General features: G+C 36.1%; 1 protein-coding gene and 1 long non-coding RNA gene across 4 annotated transcripts in view; one reads left to right on the top strand and one right to left on the bottom strand.

Moving 5' to 3' along the window:
- Positions 1–1,305: 1,305 nt before the first annotated feature.
- LOC127957255 (uncharacterized) lies at positions 1,306–5,517 on the top strand. Of its 3 annotated transcripts, none has more exons than XR_008153743.1 (6): positions 1,306–1,421; positions 2,199–2,247; positions 2,725–2,872; positions 2,961–3,096; positions 3,386–3,513; positions 4,344–5,517. It is a non-coding gene; the product is annotated as an uncharacterized LOC127957255 (long non-coding RNA). The 3 variants fall into 3 exon arrangements; XR_008153744.1 differs by having other exon boundaries at positions 1,307–1,421; positions 2,728–2,872; XR_008153745.1 differs by lacking the exons at positions 3,386–3,513; positions 4,344–5,517 and adding an exon at positions 3,229–3,356 and having other exon boundaries at positions 1,311–1,421.
- Positions 5,518–13,268: 7,751 nt separating this feature from the next.
- The window catches only part of spns2 (SPNS lysolipid transporter 2, sphingosine-1-phosphate), a 63,234-nt gene continuing 58,294 nt past the window's right edge, over positions 13,269–18,208 (bottom strand). Inside the window, exon 13 of the mRNA XM_052556829.1 lies at positions 13,269–16,109. Within this exon, the coding sequence (XP_052412789.1) occupies positions 16,098–16,109 (12 nt within the window). The 3' untranslated portion in view covers positions 13,269–16,097. The remainder of the gene's footprint in view (positions 16,110–18,208) is intronic.

Genomic DNA, 18,208 nt, shown 5'->3' with positions numbered 1-18,208 from the left:
CGTCCCCTCAGGAGTTAGTTGCCATGTTTGAGCTTCATTCATGCTTGCACACAGCTTGATGTGTTATATTTAGCAGGGAGAAGTAAACAGAGTGTTTCTGCTCTGGTTCAGATATAAAGTGTGATTTAGCCACTTGGTGTGGGTATCTATTTGTAGCAGATCACAGGACTGTGCATTTCTTATTTTGATAATACATTTACCAAATGCAGTGAAAAAGACAGAGTGTAAATAATGTGCAAGCTAAATGCATATAAAATAAAACTGTAATGCACTCTAAAACCACCGGTATTGACATTTCCATTTTTATTCTTGGCTATTTTCCCCCTCATATTTACAAAGAGACTTCAAAATAATATAATGTACAGTAGAAGCCCATTTCTGCCACACACAAAAAAGACACAAAAAAACCTCATTATTGAAAAACATTTGAAATGATGACATATTTATTAGATAAAAAGCTGGAATTATGCGAAAAAAAAAGTCTTATAAAAATATTTATAACATGAAGATGTTATCCTTATGGCATTTTATGTCTTAAGTTAATTCAGTGCTTGTCTCTTAATTTGGTACTTTTTTTCTATTTTCCTCTATTTTCGCTCCCCCCAATGAAAATAGTTTATTTGGACAAGGTTTGTACAAAATCACGAGGCTTTATTTTTTGCTTTTATAATTTTTGTCATAAGACTTTTCAGTGATCATCCTTGAAGAAATAGATTTTTCTCCACAGAATATGCAGTTTCAGTAGTCACTAAACTAACCATCCAAGTCTTGACCCCTTGACAGAATCACTGCCTGAGCCTGACCAATGTTTAGAGGTCAGCCAGCTGATTGATAAATTTGCACTTTTAAAGATCACAATAATTGGAGCCATTTACATGGATTTTGTTCTATGTTGAGGGATTTGTCAACTGATTCCTACATATACATATATTTGGGATCAGTATAAAAAAAATATATTTATTTATTTAGCAAAGATATGTTGAATCGTTTTCAACATTGATGTTGCATTAGTAATTAATAAAATGTGTTCACTCTAATACTCATTAGAACATAAAGATTTTTGCTTCGATGCATTGGGTTGATTTCAGTTAATTTGACTAGTAAACACTACACACTAAAAAATCCTGGGTTATTTTTTCTACCCAAGTGCTGGGTTGAGCCATTTGGGTAAATTTTTTGGGTTATTTTCTCAGTATTGGGTAGTTTTTGGGTAGTTCTATGTAACCCAACCGCTGGGTTATTTTCTGGGTCGTTTTCACTGAGAGCTGAATCAATGCACCCCCTCCCCCACTCGGACGCAATAACCCAGCTCATTGGGTCAAATCAACTCCGCGCAGGATCAGCGCTGACGCAGCGCGGGCTGACTGAATTCGAGGTGGAGGTGGATGCCACACACACGCTGTAATATTTGGAGAAATAAGGTTCGTATCAATATATTTATACATTTGACATGTATTTTTAAACATATTTACACACATAACATAATAATGAGCGAACGAGCGATAAAAAGGCAAAGCAATGTGCGACAACAGTCACGTTTACATGACATTAAATGCACCGCCAGATTCGCTCGTTTTGGATTGCTGGTAATGCCTGCTGGATAGTAAATACGTTTTCTTCAGTTTTTATGTGTTAAACGACCCTTTTGTCAAAGTCTTACGTTTCTTCTTAACTGTTAAATGACATAATTTACTTCAAAGTCCATTAAGTCAATTAATTTCAATGCCACGAGATCAATGTGATGTAAACGTGCATTCCTTGACTTGCCCATCCCCCATCTTACTGCATGCAGTGCTAAGCCAAAACAACCCAATTTTTGGGTCATCTGTCGCGGGCATATTTTGGATCGTTACAGGAGAAAATATTTTAAAAACAAACTGACTTCAGCCTTTTTTTCTGGTGAAATAAAGGTTTGTATTGGTCTTTTTATCATTGAATCGTTACAGATTGGCAAAAATGTCCCATTCTGATTTTAAATTATCACTTAACGTTATATGATAGATCATAAAGCATCCTGCATTTGCGAGCACCAGAGATAACGTTACCTATTTTTTTTTCTGTCTGATGCGTTTCGGTTTTTTTTTTCACAATAAAAATACATTTCTAATCATTTATTCATTTAAAAAATGTATTATTATTTGAAATCCAGGTAAGTGTCAATTAATCTTGGACTAAAATATATTGTTTTTTCCCCTCAGACCTGCTCTTGACTGTCCGTGGTGGCAAATCCACAGCCTTTAGCTGGAGGTGACACTTTTATCTCATCTAATTTGAATGATTGCCATACATTGATCATAATAAAATGACCATAAACCATAAAAAAACAGCTGTTACTATTATTAAAAAGATCCGGTAACGTTATTGTGGTTATACCCGTTTAGTTAAAGGGTTAACGTTACTTCACCCAATAATCAAAATTATGTCATTAATAAGTCACCCTCATGTTGTTCCAAACCCGTGAGACCGTGAAACTGTCTTCCGAAGATGAACGGAGGTCTTACTGGTTTGGAACGACTTGTGAGCAAATTATGAGCAAAGTGAAATGTTAAGCAGTATAATTCAGGAATCAGTTTGCATGGAGTTTAGAAACATCCAGGATTTACTAGTTAAAGTGTTGAAAAGCTCTGAAGAGTATTTCTGTTTTTATGGAAACTAATCCTTTTACATGTAAAAAATGTTCATAAGCCTCTATTTGATTAACAGCATTGCTATTTCTTTGTCCAGTAGAATCAACCGTATCTGAAGAGAGAGCTGAGGAAATTAAACAATGGCTGAGAAACAACACACAGCCCATCAGCCAGGTGGAACAGTACATCTGAAAAATATGTTTGAGGTCCTCCATGAGTTTCCTCGGCTAACTACCTCAGGCATGGTATGTTAACATAATGTCTTTGTCATATGGTAACATGAGTTAGATTAATTTTTTTTTGAGAAGTTTTTTTTGTTATTTTTGCTTTTAGATTGCACAGGACTTTCACATTTTACATTAAGATGAAGCCCCAAAACTGTTTGAAAAATGGCTGGTATACTGACAGGATCTTGCTTTTTGTGAGCGAGAAGCAAAGCTTTCATGTACAGCTGAAGAAATGACAGAAGGTTAAAATGTTTCTACAATATTTTGATATTATGGGCCAGATTTACTAATAGCTTGCACCATAGTACTGTCAGGATTACTATAGAAATGCAGTGATGAAAAAAATCTGTTTTTTTTTATTTGCATATTGTCAGTGGATCAACAGCACAACTTTACACTTCAGTCTACACTTTTATGGGATTTTGGACTCACGCTAATTTGACCTGTTTAGTAAATCTGGCCTTATATTCTCAATGACAACTCGCTACTGTTTTTACTAGTGTTGATGAATGTAATATTATTTTCCTACAGATGCAAAGGGAAATCTTGCACTAAAGCTATTACCTGTTTTGCTTCTACCTCCACCCTACAAATTTGGCAGAAAAACAGTCCGACCCAGCATTGATGAAAGCAAAAAAGCTTTCATTGACATTCAGCCTGTAAGTACGACTTTACAGAAATTTACTTCAATCATTTAATGACTTCACCAGGTTGAATACACTACCATTCAAAAGTTTGGGATCGGTATGATTTTTTAAGTGTTTTAAAATTAAGTCTCTTCTGCTTACAAAGGCATTTATTTGATCCAAATACAGCAAAAATAGTAATGTTGTGAAATATTGTTACAATAAATTAATATTTGCTATTTGAATATATTAAGAACATTTTTTTTTGTGATCAAAGCTGAATGTCCAACATCGTTATTCCAGTCTTGTATATAGTAACATGTTGACAAGATATGCTCCATAAGAACTTTGTAATTTAATTTATAATGTATCTTGGATAAATAAGTCTGAGCTCACAATTTTTTTTTTCTGTAGATAATTTTCATTACTAAAACATCTTACTGGCAAATTTCTAGTGTCCTAGCTATAATTAATTTTAATAGACAGATAAAAAAAAGTTTTTTTTTTCAGTTTCACACTCTAGCAAGTTAAGGTCTTTTGCTTTTGTAGGGCAGAATATTAAATGTAGAAATTAAAGGGTGTTAAATTAAAGTAAAATTAAAGTATTTCAAGTGTTACCAAAACTCTTTTGACTTGCTTTGCATCCCTGTCAGTGGCTCTGTCAAAGTGGGCCAGATCAAGCTGTAATAATTTTCAGGTATTTTGCCTCATCCAAAGCTCTGGCTATACAAGACCTATTGTTTCTAAAGACTGCTTGATTGAATAAACAGTTTCGAATGAATCCCCAACCCACCACCCATACCCACACCCCTGACACTCCCATTCTGTTTCACCTTTATTCATTTGCATTATCTGTCCTTTAGGTTGGAACAAATTTGGTGGAGTACCTCCAGCAGGCTGAAGCATCAAGACCTTACCCATATGTCCTGTAACTTGAAAATGGACACATTGCGTCGCGGGCATTTGTCATCCTCGCAGGAGAAGCTTTGGAACAAAGAACTATTGTTTAAGTGGAAGTCATGGCCTAATGGTTAGAGAGTTGGACTCGCAATTTAAGGGTTGTGTGTTCGAGTCTCGGGCCGACAGGAATTGTAGGTGAGAGGAGTGAATGTATAGTGCTCTCTTCCACCCTCAATACCACGACTTAGGTGCCCTTGAGCAAGGCATCGAACCCCCAACTGCTCCCCGGGCGCCGCAGCATAAATGGCTGCCCACTGCTCCGGGTGTGTGCTCACAGTGTGTGTGTGTGTGTGTTCACTGCTGTGTGTGTGTGCACTTCGGATGGGTTAAATGCAGAGCGTGAATTCTGAGTATGGGTCACCATACTTGGCTGAATGTCACATCACTTTCACTTCACTTCATTGAGACAGTAAATGTATGTTTCAAATCGTTTTATGTTTTTGATGTAAACTAACCGAAACATTGTTTCTATTTTAGGGAGTTTATTCATAATATTTTTGAGTTGGAGGGAAGTGAATCCCCAACAGTGAATTTTTTGCACTGGGCACTACATTCTTGCAAGTAGATTATAAGAGGTTCTTTGAACAAACAGTGGTTCAAGAACACGAGGTAGTATTTTAGTTTGTTTTATTTGCACATGAGATTTTTGTTCGGTTTTTTTTTTGTATAAACAACTGTTTTATTGCTTGAGGAAGAGTATTACTTTATGCGTACTGATTATCAATTACATTTTTATGTAGAAATCTTTTACTGCCAATACGTTGTATTTCATAGATTTATTTTTGTGTTCATTTTGTAGACTTAAAACAACAGGTCCATAATGTAGACTTAAAACAAATGTGCTTTGTAACAAACAGTTCTTGAGGTAAAGTATTTTAGTTTTAATTTCATGTGCATATGGATTATTTAAAAATAAGTATTTATTTGTATATTTAAAAAAAACCTTGAGGTTTTTTGGAGTTCATGAATTTCATGAGCATATGGATTAAAAATAATATGAATTATTTTTTAAATGCATTACTAAACCTTGTGGTTCTTTGGAGTTTATGAATTCAAATGTTTTTTTTCTAAACATTTACAGTTTAGAAAAGTTACAGAGCCAAACTATAAAAATGAAAGAAATTGTTTTAAATACTGTTTATAAATGGAATTTTATTTTTTTTGTTTTGTATGATCTCTTGAATTTTTGGTTGAGGTAAAGTGTAATTACAAAGTGTAATATGCTGAAAGAAAAATAAAGATAATACAATGTTGACCTGTTTGTTTATTATGTGGTATATTTAATGTTAAAAGGAATAAAAATTCCTTTGAAAATATAACCCATTTATGAAATCAAATTAACCCATTATTTTTGTAAAAATAACCAATTTTTGGGTAGAAAAAACAACCCATTTGCTGGGTTAAAATTAATAACCCAACTTCTTGGGTTAGTTTAACCCCATATGGGTTCTGTCCTATATTTACCCAGCAGTTGTGTTAAAAACAACCCAATTTGGGTTGTTTTTAACCCAGTGTTTTTTAGAGTGTATACTTTCTGACAAAGTCCAATTTACTCGACTGGGTGATAAAGATAGTTTTGTTTGGCCTTAGAATTTGAAATTCACACGGCCCTTCTTGTCCTGTCATTGAGGTCTATTGTCTATTATTTGACACATCAGCCCATGCAAACTTTAAATTTGAGCCTAAAATGACAGGGCTAACCTCACTTCACTCTTCTGCTTTAAGGCTTTTGCTGCAATCCTTTAATTTTCCCCAGTCAAATGCAGCCTACAAGAGACTGCTGAGAGTGCATTCACACACACACACACACGCACACACACACACACACACACACACACACACACACACACACACACACACACACACACACACCTCACCAGAATAGCCCCCATTTGTTCCCATTGATGTATGTGTCACATCTTGGTGCTGCAGTATTAGAGGGAGATTTTGCTGCAGGGATGTGACAAGCCAGTGTAAACAGTTTCCCCCCTCATTTGCTTCTCTCTCTATTGTCATTACAGTTGCATTGCTCCCAGGCTGATGAGACTCAATTTTCATAATGGGGCTTTAGAAAGCAGGCTCAAATTGAAAGAATAGAGTAGCCGAGTTGTTTGTAGATGTGTGTAAATGATCTTGGTTATCACTCTCAGTTATGTAACACGTTGTTTTCTTTGTGAATGAGTGTTTATCTGATTGTTGCACTAGTGTAAGTGTAATGGGGTTAAGGACCAGTGGAGTTGATGGACCGCTGGTCGTGGTATGTGAAGTCACTGTACTCATTCATGTTGCTCAACCGACTTTGAAACTCAGTGGCTAATGCTTTATATAAACAATTTTACATGATTGTGTGAATAATAGAGAGAAACAATGATTGATGTGCATAATTTGAAATCTTATTTGGCTCAACAAGTTGTCTTTTTACATCTTAAAACAGTTGAATGCTGATAAAATGAAAATGCTTAACATTCAATATTTTAAATGCAATGTTGATTAAAAACTGGGGCTTAAACAGGGTTAGTGCCCTAACAAATATTGCATTTATTGCAATGTGCAATGATTTGAAAAATAATTTTCTACATTAAGACATTTAACTAAAATATCTGAACAAATGCACTCTCTTGCAAAAGAATCTAACCTATGATAGATCATTCTTATTTTTTCTGGATATATATTTAATTATATAAACTCTAAAAAAAAAAAGTCAGTAAAAATAGAGCACTAAACTGTTAATATGAAGGAATTTTCTGTATTTTTCACATTTTTTACCCAGTTTTTTCTTGTAATCGACATTGTAATTCTCTTGTGTGCAAATTTACATTGTAAAAAAAATAAATAAATGGAAATAGCTAAGATTCTGAATCTTATGCGTACACTCAGTGACTCAGATCTGCATTCATGCTTGTGTGGCGAGCAAAGAAAGGTAGAGAGAAAGGAAGGTATTTTGAGGTGATCTGTAGTTATAATCAGTTTCAGCATGCATCCATATTATCCGTCAGAGCCCGGCAGGCCTCCGCGCACAAAGGCAGTGTTCTTCTCTCCACATCAGGGAGGAAAGCAATTTGTCATCAAGGAAATTTTTGATATGGCCAGGGACTGAGAGATTTCTCTTCTGAATGTTATTGTAGCATTAAACAGAGTAGACAGAAAATTAGTTATGAAAAAATATGTCAGTGGGGAAAGCAGGGTGACAGAGAATTTTTTTTTTGCTCTCTGTGTTTTAGAGATCGAAACGTCTTCGCAAACCAGTAAAGCAACAGGAGAGTGGGGCAATGTGTAACTATACATAAATAATGGATTAATGAGCATGCGCGATTCCTGCTTTACATGAATATGATGTTATGCCATAGAATTTCTCAGTGGTTCCCAACCTCGTTCCTAGAGGCTCCCCAACATTACACATTTTGCATCTCTCGTTTGTCTGACACCCAGTTCAGGTCTTGGAGTCTCTAATGAGCTGATGATTTGATAAAATATAGATTAAGGAGACATGGGAAAACCTGCAGTGTTGGGGGGCTTCCAGGAACGTGGTTGGGAGCCACTGGAATATCTAGTACAATTTACATGAACTCCATCCACCAACGTGTGATTGGGCTAGGCAACACTACAAAATACGATGGATTAATAAGAGCTTGAGTGGCGTAAATGGTAAATCCCATGCTGTAGTAGTTTTTGAAAAGATATGCCCAAATTCAAATCTGCCTTTTTCCGAACTGGCCCATCCAAGCCTTTTAATGGCGGTAAAGCGGGTGATGTTTGTCAAAAGTTCAAAAGACGTGAAATAAAGTGTGTGCATTTGTAATAAAATGTGCTCGCTCCGGGAGGTAATTAAAGGCATCCTGTAGCGAATCCATGCATTTTTTGTAAGATAAATTCTCACTTCCGCTGACTGTCATGCGCGGAAGCCGTTTTTGCGGATGACGTAAGACGTAGACGTTGCGAGATTAGTGACGACGAGGAGACAAAACAAAATGCCGGTCATGAATTAGAAGCAAAAAACAAGGATTTGTAAAGAAAAATGTCAGAGGATTTCGATATAAGACAAGAGGAGACTGGTTTTCCTTTGCTAAAGTAAGGAAACTTTGTTTCCTTTGCTTCGGCATTTCTCAGAGACACGCGCGCGATGCATACGTCTTACGTCATCTGCCTGCAAAACTTCCACACCACAGTCAGCAGAAGTGAGAAAATTTTGTTTATTACATTTAAAACATGGATATTTATCTTACAAAAATGCATGGATTCAATACAGGGGCCTTTATTCACTCTTTGGTTTACTATCATCACAAACTAAAATATAAAATATGTTTATAAGTTTGTGTGTAGCCATTTTTTGATGTATAAATGTGCTAATTTTAGGCCAGCCTTTTTTAAACGTGAAAATATGAGAAAATCTATGAGCTACTGGCACGATTTAAGTTTCTATTCCTATAACCAATAACAACAGAATAGCATAATGTACATGTTTTGCAATATTTGTCTTCCTGGCACATTGCCAGCTCTGTCATATGTTAAGTAGGATATATGTACATGCTCTAGTTGCTCAATTCCACTGCAGGAGCTCATGAAGTGCTGTGAATGAGTCACATGTAGCATGCTGTGTTCATTAAGATGCATGTGCATCGTGATGAAATGGGGAAAAACCACGAAAATGAGTGCGGAGAACGTGAACTTGAGTCTTGTTAGAGTGGTGCACTGCAGCTGATTAGTGAGATCAGTCAATGTTTGAAGATGTAAAGCCAGTGTGCATGGAAGCCAGAATTCACAAATGGCCCTAAAACACACCATGAGGCTTTCATAAATTTAAAAGCCTGAATCGAGACACACTTGTACAATCAATCCTATAGCCATTAGCAATTTAATTAGGTTTCACATCTTTGTCCATAAAACACACTCCTCAAAAAAACATTTTGTTATAACCAACACATTGCATTACACTGCAGTCCATGTCATGCTCATAAGTACATGACTGAATTAATGTATTTCAAGGTGGCATGAAAATTAAAAAATTTTTTAGCTGGCAATTAATTTAGCATGTTAGTATGAACATGTAAATCTTAATTGCCATAGTACAAAAGATAATGAGTTCATAAAGAGAGTGTTCTGTCGTTTACCTGTATTCTTCTGTTTCTATCTGCCTTTGACTGCAGTAATATATTTTATTGTTATCTTTTATTAGATATGTTCTGCTGTTTACCTGTATTCTTCTGTTTCTATCTGCTTTTGACTGTTGTAATATATTTTATTATTAACTTTTATTACATTCTGGAATGCTTATCTGATTGGTCAGTCATGGCATCTGTATCATACCAGTCAACCATGTCATCGCTGCATTTCAGAGTGCTCATCCAGTCTTCCACTACACAGTTATGATAATAATAAATATACAAGAATGCAATAATGTGGGGCAGGATATATTAAATATGAGCATAAATAGTGCTGGGTGCTGCACATTTCCATGTTTGCATATATTAGGTGAGCTCTAAGATAATATTCAGGTAAGAATATCAAATATTTAATGAACTAGCAATGTCCAGCCCATGTTTTTTGACCAGTTGTCATCCGCAAGAAAACCAAGCTCAGTGTCTATCACAAGTTTACATAGAAAAACATGGAAAAGGACGCAGTGGAATGCAAAAATGTTATTTGTTAGCGGAAACTTCAAGATGATATTCAGGTAAGAATATAACATGATTTTTTGTGTCCACATATTTATTTAATTGGTAAATAGGCCTCAGCTGCTCATATTGCTGTTCTGCCTGACTTTAGAAACCACATCCGTAAAAGCAGTTCTTCTTTTATTGAAGAAATACGCTTGGATGCCTCCATTATTTTGAAAGCATGATTCTGTAAACGGGTTTGAATTTGTCCCCAGGGCTTTATTTTTTAGATAGGAGATCTGTCTGTTCTCATCTGCTGTTCTCTGTCTTCCTTTCCCTTTTTATTAATGAGTAAAGATGGAGAGTGTGGCATCTTCCCTTTTTTCTCTATATTTAATGAAGTGTGCTTTTAAGCTAAGCATGTGTTATTTTAGTCCCTATATGCACAATTATGCTGAATTTTGTGTTGTACTGTAGGGTGCTATTCTTAGCTTTGACCTTTTGTATTAGTCTCTGGCGTTTGAGGAGGAATAGCAAATACTCTGACTGCACTAAAACGTGCGTGGAATGACTTAATTCACAATCAGAGAGCGAATATCATGCGGCTCTCTACAGATTATGTCTTTTATGTTCTTCAGCTGCTGGGGTACTCTAGTGCAGGGCAAGTTTTTCTTTCTAATGTTGCAGAGTTTCTCCTTACATACTGTACCCTCAAACTAATTTACATACTAGTTTTTAGGCGTCCACTGCATGATTTTGTATTTATAAGGTATTAAATGTTGTACTAGATGCATTCAGGTGTCAAATGGATGATCTGTGTCAGCATAAACATTGACTGTGTATTATGTGCTGCTGCTTGAAATGGAAAATTATTTCTTTTCCGTGTAACTTTTCAAGACCTCCAGAGTAGTTTCTGCTCTAACCAAGTTATTAAAGGGCTTGTTCGTCCAAAAAGTAAAATTATTTTATTCCCCCACATATCCCTCTACGGTATATCTGTATGACTTTCTTCTTGAACACAAAATAATATATTTTGAATGCCATTTCTTTTTAATAAAAATCAATGGGGTGGTGTTGTACATTGACTTGTCTTTTACTAGTTTACTAAGTAGAAAAACAGCTCTTTAAACATATATTTTCACGTGTATTCTTTCATTGTACTAAAGACAATGACAAATATCTCTTCTATCTTTTGTCATTAACAAAAGAGAGTCATACATGTTTCAACTGACATGAGAGTAAGTGGTGACAGAAGTGTCATTTTTGAATGAATTATCCTTTCCAAACGCTTTTCTCAGCACTGTTTTAATAGAGAACAAGGGGATTGAACTAAACTGTATGTTCTAAAGCTTCAACATATGGATTTGATGCTTTAACTGGCAAAATAGCTAAAAAAAAAGAGTGACTTGTCAATATAACCAAACAAAAATCGACACATGCCTCAACAACTATTTTCTTAAGCTTGAAATTGACCCAGAATTACTCTTGTTTTTATTTTTTGTTTCTTTGGCCCACAGAATGTTTGAACAGTCCCTTGGAAAAGAAATTGCCACATTGATTTTCCTGCTGAGTATAAGGAACCATTATATCCTGTCTACACCCTAGAGTTTCCTGTCAGATCTCCACGGTTCTGTTGACTTTGACAGTGTTTTTTCATCGTGTCATGCCAGAATTAGGCTTGGTTTTTCTTGGCCAGTGCATTTCTGTCAGGTTATCAGAGTTCAGTGTCCAGTGGAGAAAGGTCTTCATCAGTTTGTTGTTTTATTTCAGTCTAAATACAAATATCGAATGGAAGTTTGTTCTGACTTAATTTTACCCATAGACGTCCAACATATATTCCATTCATTTCAGGATTCTGTTGATTTTGAATTAGCATTTTACGAATGTAAATATTGAAACGGCTGTCAATAAGACAGAGCATCTTTAGTGTGTAATACCGAAATCGAATGGTTAGCTTGTAAATTAATCAAACGTTGAGATGTTTCCTTTAAACTAGATAAGGCCCTTCCTGTCAAAGGTTAGATGGGGTCACTTGTGATTAGAAAAACTCCTGTGATCAATACTTCTGATTGAACGCAGACACAGTAAGCAGTTTTGGGCATTTGAGGCCATCAGCTCTGTGTTTAACTTTCGGAAAATATAGATATTTGGCCATTATGTGTCTTCTGTTCTTTGTGTTCGACTTAGTGCCTACAGGAGCTTTTCAGAAGTTCTGAGGTAATTCTGTCCTCAGCTGTGGCTACGGTTGCAGATATTTGTGAACTTTCTCGATTTGCTTTCATATGCGGTTGGGGTCACACCTTAAGCAAATATTGCATTTTCATCTGTTATGTGAATGAATGTGACAGCTGTTGCTAGGCACATTTTCTCATATTTTCAGCAACAGTCACTGGCTAGGTGTTTCATGTCTTGTCAACACACTGGTGACCTTCTCCATCTACATTCTTCTTCTCTGGCGTCACAGTCAGAAACAGTTGCTGAGCAACAGAGGTGCAGTGTGCCTCTCTAAACAATGCTAGTCTTCATCCAGTCCCCCAAAACTGGGCTGACTTTTACACTAGCCGATGAAAATGAAACCTTTTGCTCTGTCCGCCCCTCCCCTTCTCCTACCTCTGAATGAGAGGAAGAGAGAGGGCTTCCTGCTCCAGAGCAGTGAAAGTCTCCTTTCTGTCCCCCCAGGTATGTGCTAATGGGGCTTTGACATTAGAGCCCATTCATGTGCTGTAGGAGTGTAGCTCTCGGATTGGTTATTCCTGATTCTAATCACTCTGTGAATCAGAAGCATGGAAGGGTATTCCGAGAATGGACAGATTTTGTGATATTTTTATTGATGTCCACAGCTGCATTTATTTGATTAAAAATACAGTAAAAACAGTAGTGCTGTGAAATTTTATTTCCATTTTTCTATTTAAACACATTTCAAAAATGTATTTTAAAATGTCGTTTATTCCTGTTATGACTATTTAATTTTCTTTTGTAACAATATAAATGTCTTTACTGTCCCTTTTGATAAATGCAGTACATCCTTGCTGAATAAATTTAACATATCTTACCAAAAACACAAATAAAGGACATTTTAGCATTTTTTAAGTTGTATTCTAATTTAACCAACATGAATTAACAATTCACCAAAAAAGATTATTAAATTCTGTACAGTCATGATACCTGGTTAACCAATCAAAAATGACACATGCACTTTTTTTAATAATGTAAAAAAAAAACACTGTACTGCTCTTTTTTTGATTAAATAAGTTTATTTTGATCAGTTACATATAGGTTTATATCCCTGTGGGAGCATCACAGTAAACGTCCTAGATACTTTTCTTTATAATCACACTTGCTCTAAAAAATAAAATCACCTTTTAATTTCTGCTTGACCTCAGAAATAGGTTCATCTTTACAGAATTCTTGTATGACAAGAAAATGTGCAATCTGAAATACTCAACTCTCACGATTTAGCAAATAAAATGATCTCATAAAAACTGCTCATAAGCAGTAGCGTCTTGTCAATAAAATGAACATGGCCTTACAAATATTAAGCCAGTCGTTCATACGATCGAGATCACCGTGAGTGTCGCCTTTCAACAAACAAATAAACAATAGTCATATAATCATTGATAGCACGTAAAATAACTCTGAAAAGCTAGTAGCCAGGCAGTGAATGGGTAATAATCCCTCAAAGCTAGCACTTACAAAATGCCAGTGTAGAACTATTGAATTAGACAGTAAGAGAACCCCCCCCCGATCAGCACATTATTCACACACCCAGTTGCTTGTGCAAAATAAATCAGTTAAAGTATCAGTTCATTGGTCTAAGAAACATGTTGATACACAATACATTGTAAATCATGCTGTGTGTGAATCAGTAAAATAATTGGCTCCTGTGAAAACACAGTTCTCTGAGATGAACAACTGAGAGATTCTTCAAATGGTGACAAGGAGGCATTTAAAAAATAAAAAAATAAACCAAAAATGAAACTGTACATAATATCGATGACATTATTTTTCCCTTATTCCATCTTATCAGCAAGGGTAGCAAATAAACAAATGAAAAACGTAATAAATACATTGCATCAAAGCAGTTCACAATATATTAAAATTGCTGCATAATATAGTTTATCTTTATAGTGTTTATATATAAAACTCATATTTGTAAAAAGAAAGAAAAAGACGTCTGTAAAAGAATAATAATAATAATAATAATAATAATACAAAAGCTTCATTAGGATAAATTGGCGTGTGTAAACACATTGGATCGGACAGAATCACATTCAAAGGCTTTTCACCTGGCATGATGAAAGCTAAAAGGATATGACTGGCAAATAGGGACGGTAATTTCACATGATACGTTAAGTCAGACCTTCAAAACACGGATCGGCTTTTTTCCACATCAATCTATAGGCAAGGTGCTGTTTTCAAGATGGAGAAAAAGCCTTCTCTTTGAGAAACAGATTTACATTTGAACAGCTTCAGACGCAGACGGATTTGGTAACGCCAGCTTGCAAAAAAGTGACAGTGGTGAGTGTGTGTGCTCTGAGCAATTCTGGCTAAACATGAAGATATACAAATTATTGCCACTGTCAAAGCTTTCACGTTTGTTAATGGTGAAATCTTCTTTTAAATTGCATATATTACAAACTATAATCTGAAGCGAAACCACACAGGCCAATAAGAAGGAAAAAGGATAGGTTCTGCGGTTTTACCCTCCAACTTTGTCTCTTCACATCCATGACTATTCTGTGAAAAGCAAAGTGCTTTTCTTAGTGTATGCAACATATTCAAACAACTGTTTTCTGCTAATAAAAAACCTCCACAAAATTCACAGAATCCACAACAAATTATAAAAACAAAATACAGACTTAGCTTAACCTATGATTTAAAATTCCCTTTTTAAAAATGGACAGATTGCAGTGTAGGTAAGTAACTTGGCTGAGATACACGATCATCCTTTCCGACTCTTCTTTTCCAGTAAAGGGATATATAGAAACTAAATGAGCAAGGTAAGCCAACATACAAAGACTTTCATTTTTATAGACTGAGCCTGTGACTCTTATCCACAGTTAAAATGAAGGTTTGCCCGTCTGGGTGGGTAACCCGGTACTGCGGAAGGAATTCCTCACTGGAAAACACTAAACAAGTGACGATAACCTTGGCTTTGTTCACTTGTTAACGTTTTTTTAGTATTTCTGCTCTCCTGTTGGACATACTACGTGATTCATCCTGGCAGAAAGGTTCAGTATGAAAGCATTTACATGTTGTTTCTTCATTATAAAAAGATCATATTTACAATCCAGTGTCCCTTTCAGCTATAGTTTATGAAGTCCCTCCAGTTTCATTTGTAAAAACACACAATCAGAGCAAGAAGAGAAAAGATGATGATCGATTTCAATGGTCTCGGGTGTCACTGGCACTGCGTTAAAATGGTAAGTGCTAAGAAAAAGAATGGAAAAATACATTTAATAATAAGCAAAGAAAAGGATCTTTATGAAAGAAAAGTGACCAGGGACCAGACCTGTGCCTCTGCCAGATTTCTTAAGGCAGGGCTCACCGTGTGGTTTGTTTTTGTTGGGTATCTGATGTGATGTGATTCCTTCAGTTCTGTATTTACAGGATTTTGTCATATTGGCGAGCCCCTTATTGGCTGTGAGCAGCACTGGTACTGGTCCCCGTTAGGAATGTGATGCTTTGGCACTTGGTGCAGATCGACAGGCAGCGTGACAGGACTGGAGCGTGTGTCTGTGCTGTGTTCAGTAGTATGGCACTGAGTGCTCTAGCGCACCCTCTTCCAAACCCACATGGCTCTTTATATACATCATTAATAGCTGCACACCAGCTGCTGATTGGCTGACCTCTTGCCAGCTGAAGGTTTCTCAGGTCAAGCATGGTGCGACTCGAATTCAGAACGGCCTTCACTGGACGAAACGAAAAAGAAGAGATGATATGATAGCGGTGATCCGAGAGTGTGTTGAGTGTGCGTATAGTGAGTTAGCTGCTAGTTTTATTCCTTCTGTTTTTTTCCCCCTCCACTTGGCCATATTTTCATCCTATTGCAGCAGGCCCATCTCATTTGGTAACCTGAGGGAATCAAAAAGAAAAAGACAAAGATAGGTCAGTATCTGGCTGTTTGTGTTGTTGAATAAAACTTGGAGCAATAACATTCTCGTCTCTGGCTTCCCAACAGGATGTTTCATTTGAATTATTATAACTCAGTACCCACTGAGCCATCTGTCTGGTGCTGCTGGTGAGGTAAACCAACCCCCATTTTTACACACACACTGCAACCAGAGCTTCTGTAAGCTTCCCGCAGCTGCCCCACTGACATCACAAGTCTGTCAAACTTGACGATTACTTGACAGTTTCATTTTAATGCAGAACAGATAGGAAATGCAGAGTACAGAAGTACTGTATGATGATATTTGGCTCATGCAACGTAACTAAAAATGTTAAATAATATGGTATTATGCTTAGATAATCACATCAGTGACGTTTACGGAGCATCCCAGGTCTTGTTTGGGATTTGTCTATCATTATGGCACAAATAATCTGGCCTAGAAGCTCTTCTACTATTAAACAAACCATTGTTTTCTTCATTGTGTGTTAACACACACTCATACACTGTGAAAGTTAAGTAATTATAGACTAATGCTGGATTTTATCTTTTAAACCAGGGTTTTTTAAGTTCATGTTTTTAACTGTGTTTATTTTAATTTGCAGGAAAACAGCTTAGTGAAAAAAAGTATTTTAAAGTATGTGGTCATCTCCTTGCGTGAACTAAATGTTGTCATTTACTATTTACAAATGGGGTTTATACATTTAAAGTGTAAAACTTCATTTGTACTTCAGGAACATGGCAAACCCATGTACATATGTTTTCAACACTGAAAATAATTAGAAATGTCTTAAACACCAAATCAGCATAATATTTCTGAAGGGACGTATGACACTTGATGACTGATAATCGCATGAATTAATTACATTTTAGAATATAATAAAATAGAAAAATTTTCATTTAAATTGCACTAATATTTCACTATATTTCAGTTTTACTAGAATTAAGATCAAATATTTGTAGCCTTTATGAGCAATAGAGTCTCAAATAAATAACCAATCTTCATACCCACCCCCAAAAAATTTTTTTAAGGGTAACATACAAAACTGTGCAGCTCATATTGAGCAGAATAAGCATTTAGGAAATTAAATCATGTTAAACTGCCCAAAGGGAGAATAGCTGAAGGACATATCTGATTGTGGTATCATTTAATTAGAAGAAGTTCTCTAAAAGGAAAGACAAGCTTTTTTTATGGAGGAGACTCTCCATTTTGTCATGATGCCATTCTTTGTCCATCAGATTTAAGCACTCACTATGCTCACTGCTAGCACGTCCTCCATCTGCAAGGGCAGTGCTCTGTTTCTCCATTGCTTTCCCTTTTCATCTCTCATTTATTCTCTCTGCTATCTTCTCATTGTTTTGGTTGCAAGCCCTTCCGGTCTGAAATCTTTGGCCCTAATCAAGGCTAATGTCACAATAGTGATTTTTCTCGTTCTCCCACTCCCACTGTCACATCACTGGCCTCCTCCTAATTTTCTTTTCTAATATTGGGTGTCCATCTGTTATGTAACTCTGCGGTTTCCTCTTCACTTTGTGCTTTGACCCCTATTGATCAGAGAACTTTTCCCATTTATATAAGTGACTGAGGCAATATGTCTTGCCATCACACGCTCATTTATGCTAATGTATATGCCTCTGACAGGCTAGCCCTCAAGGCAACGGAATACGCTGCATCCAACCAGATATATTTAATTGATTTGTAGTTAAACTGCAGTCAGTTTAGGCTGTTAACCTAATAAAGAGTGGTAGTTTTGCTAATTAGAAAGTGGCGGGTGCTTTAGAGGATTTAGGACAGCTAACTTGGGACATCCTGTCTGCAGAACAAAAATACATGACCACATTTAACAGTTACAATCCTCCCTCTCAGTCCAAATAGTTAGGGGACTAGTTATTTTTGGTGTACTGCTCCCACACACATTGTCCTCCACCTAAAGACGGGCAACCAGGAAAGCCTATTTCCTGATGTTTTCTTTCTCTGTCTTTTGATGCTTTGCCGTTCTTTTGGGGCATACAAAGTCATGGTAATTATACAAACAGACTCATAACTGTGAGTGTGAGAGGCTGA

The sequence above is a fragment of the Carassius gibelio genome, chromosome B5 (genome assembly GCF_023724105.1).
Source record: "Carassius gibelio isolate Cgi1373 ecotype wild population from Czech Republic chromosome B5, carGib1.2-hapl.c, whole genome shotgun sequence".
In the NCBI taxonomy this organism is placed as follows: Eukaryota; Metazoa; Chordata; class Actinopteri; order Cypriniformes; family Cyprinidae; genus Carassius; species Carassius gibelio.
Note: the sequence above shows the minus strand (reverse complement) of the source record. Positions and strands in the feature narration are given on the sequence as shown.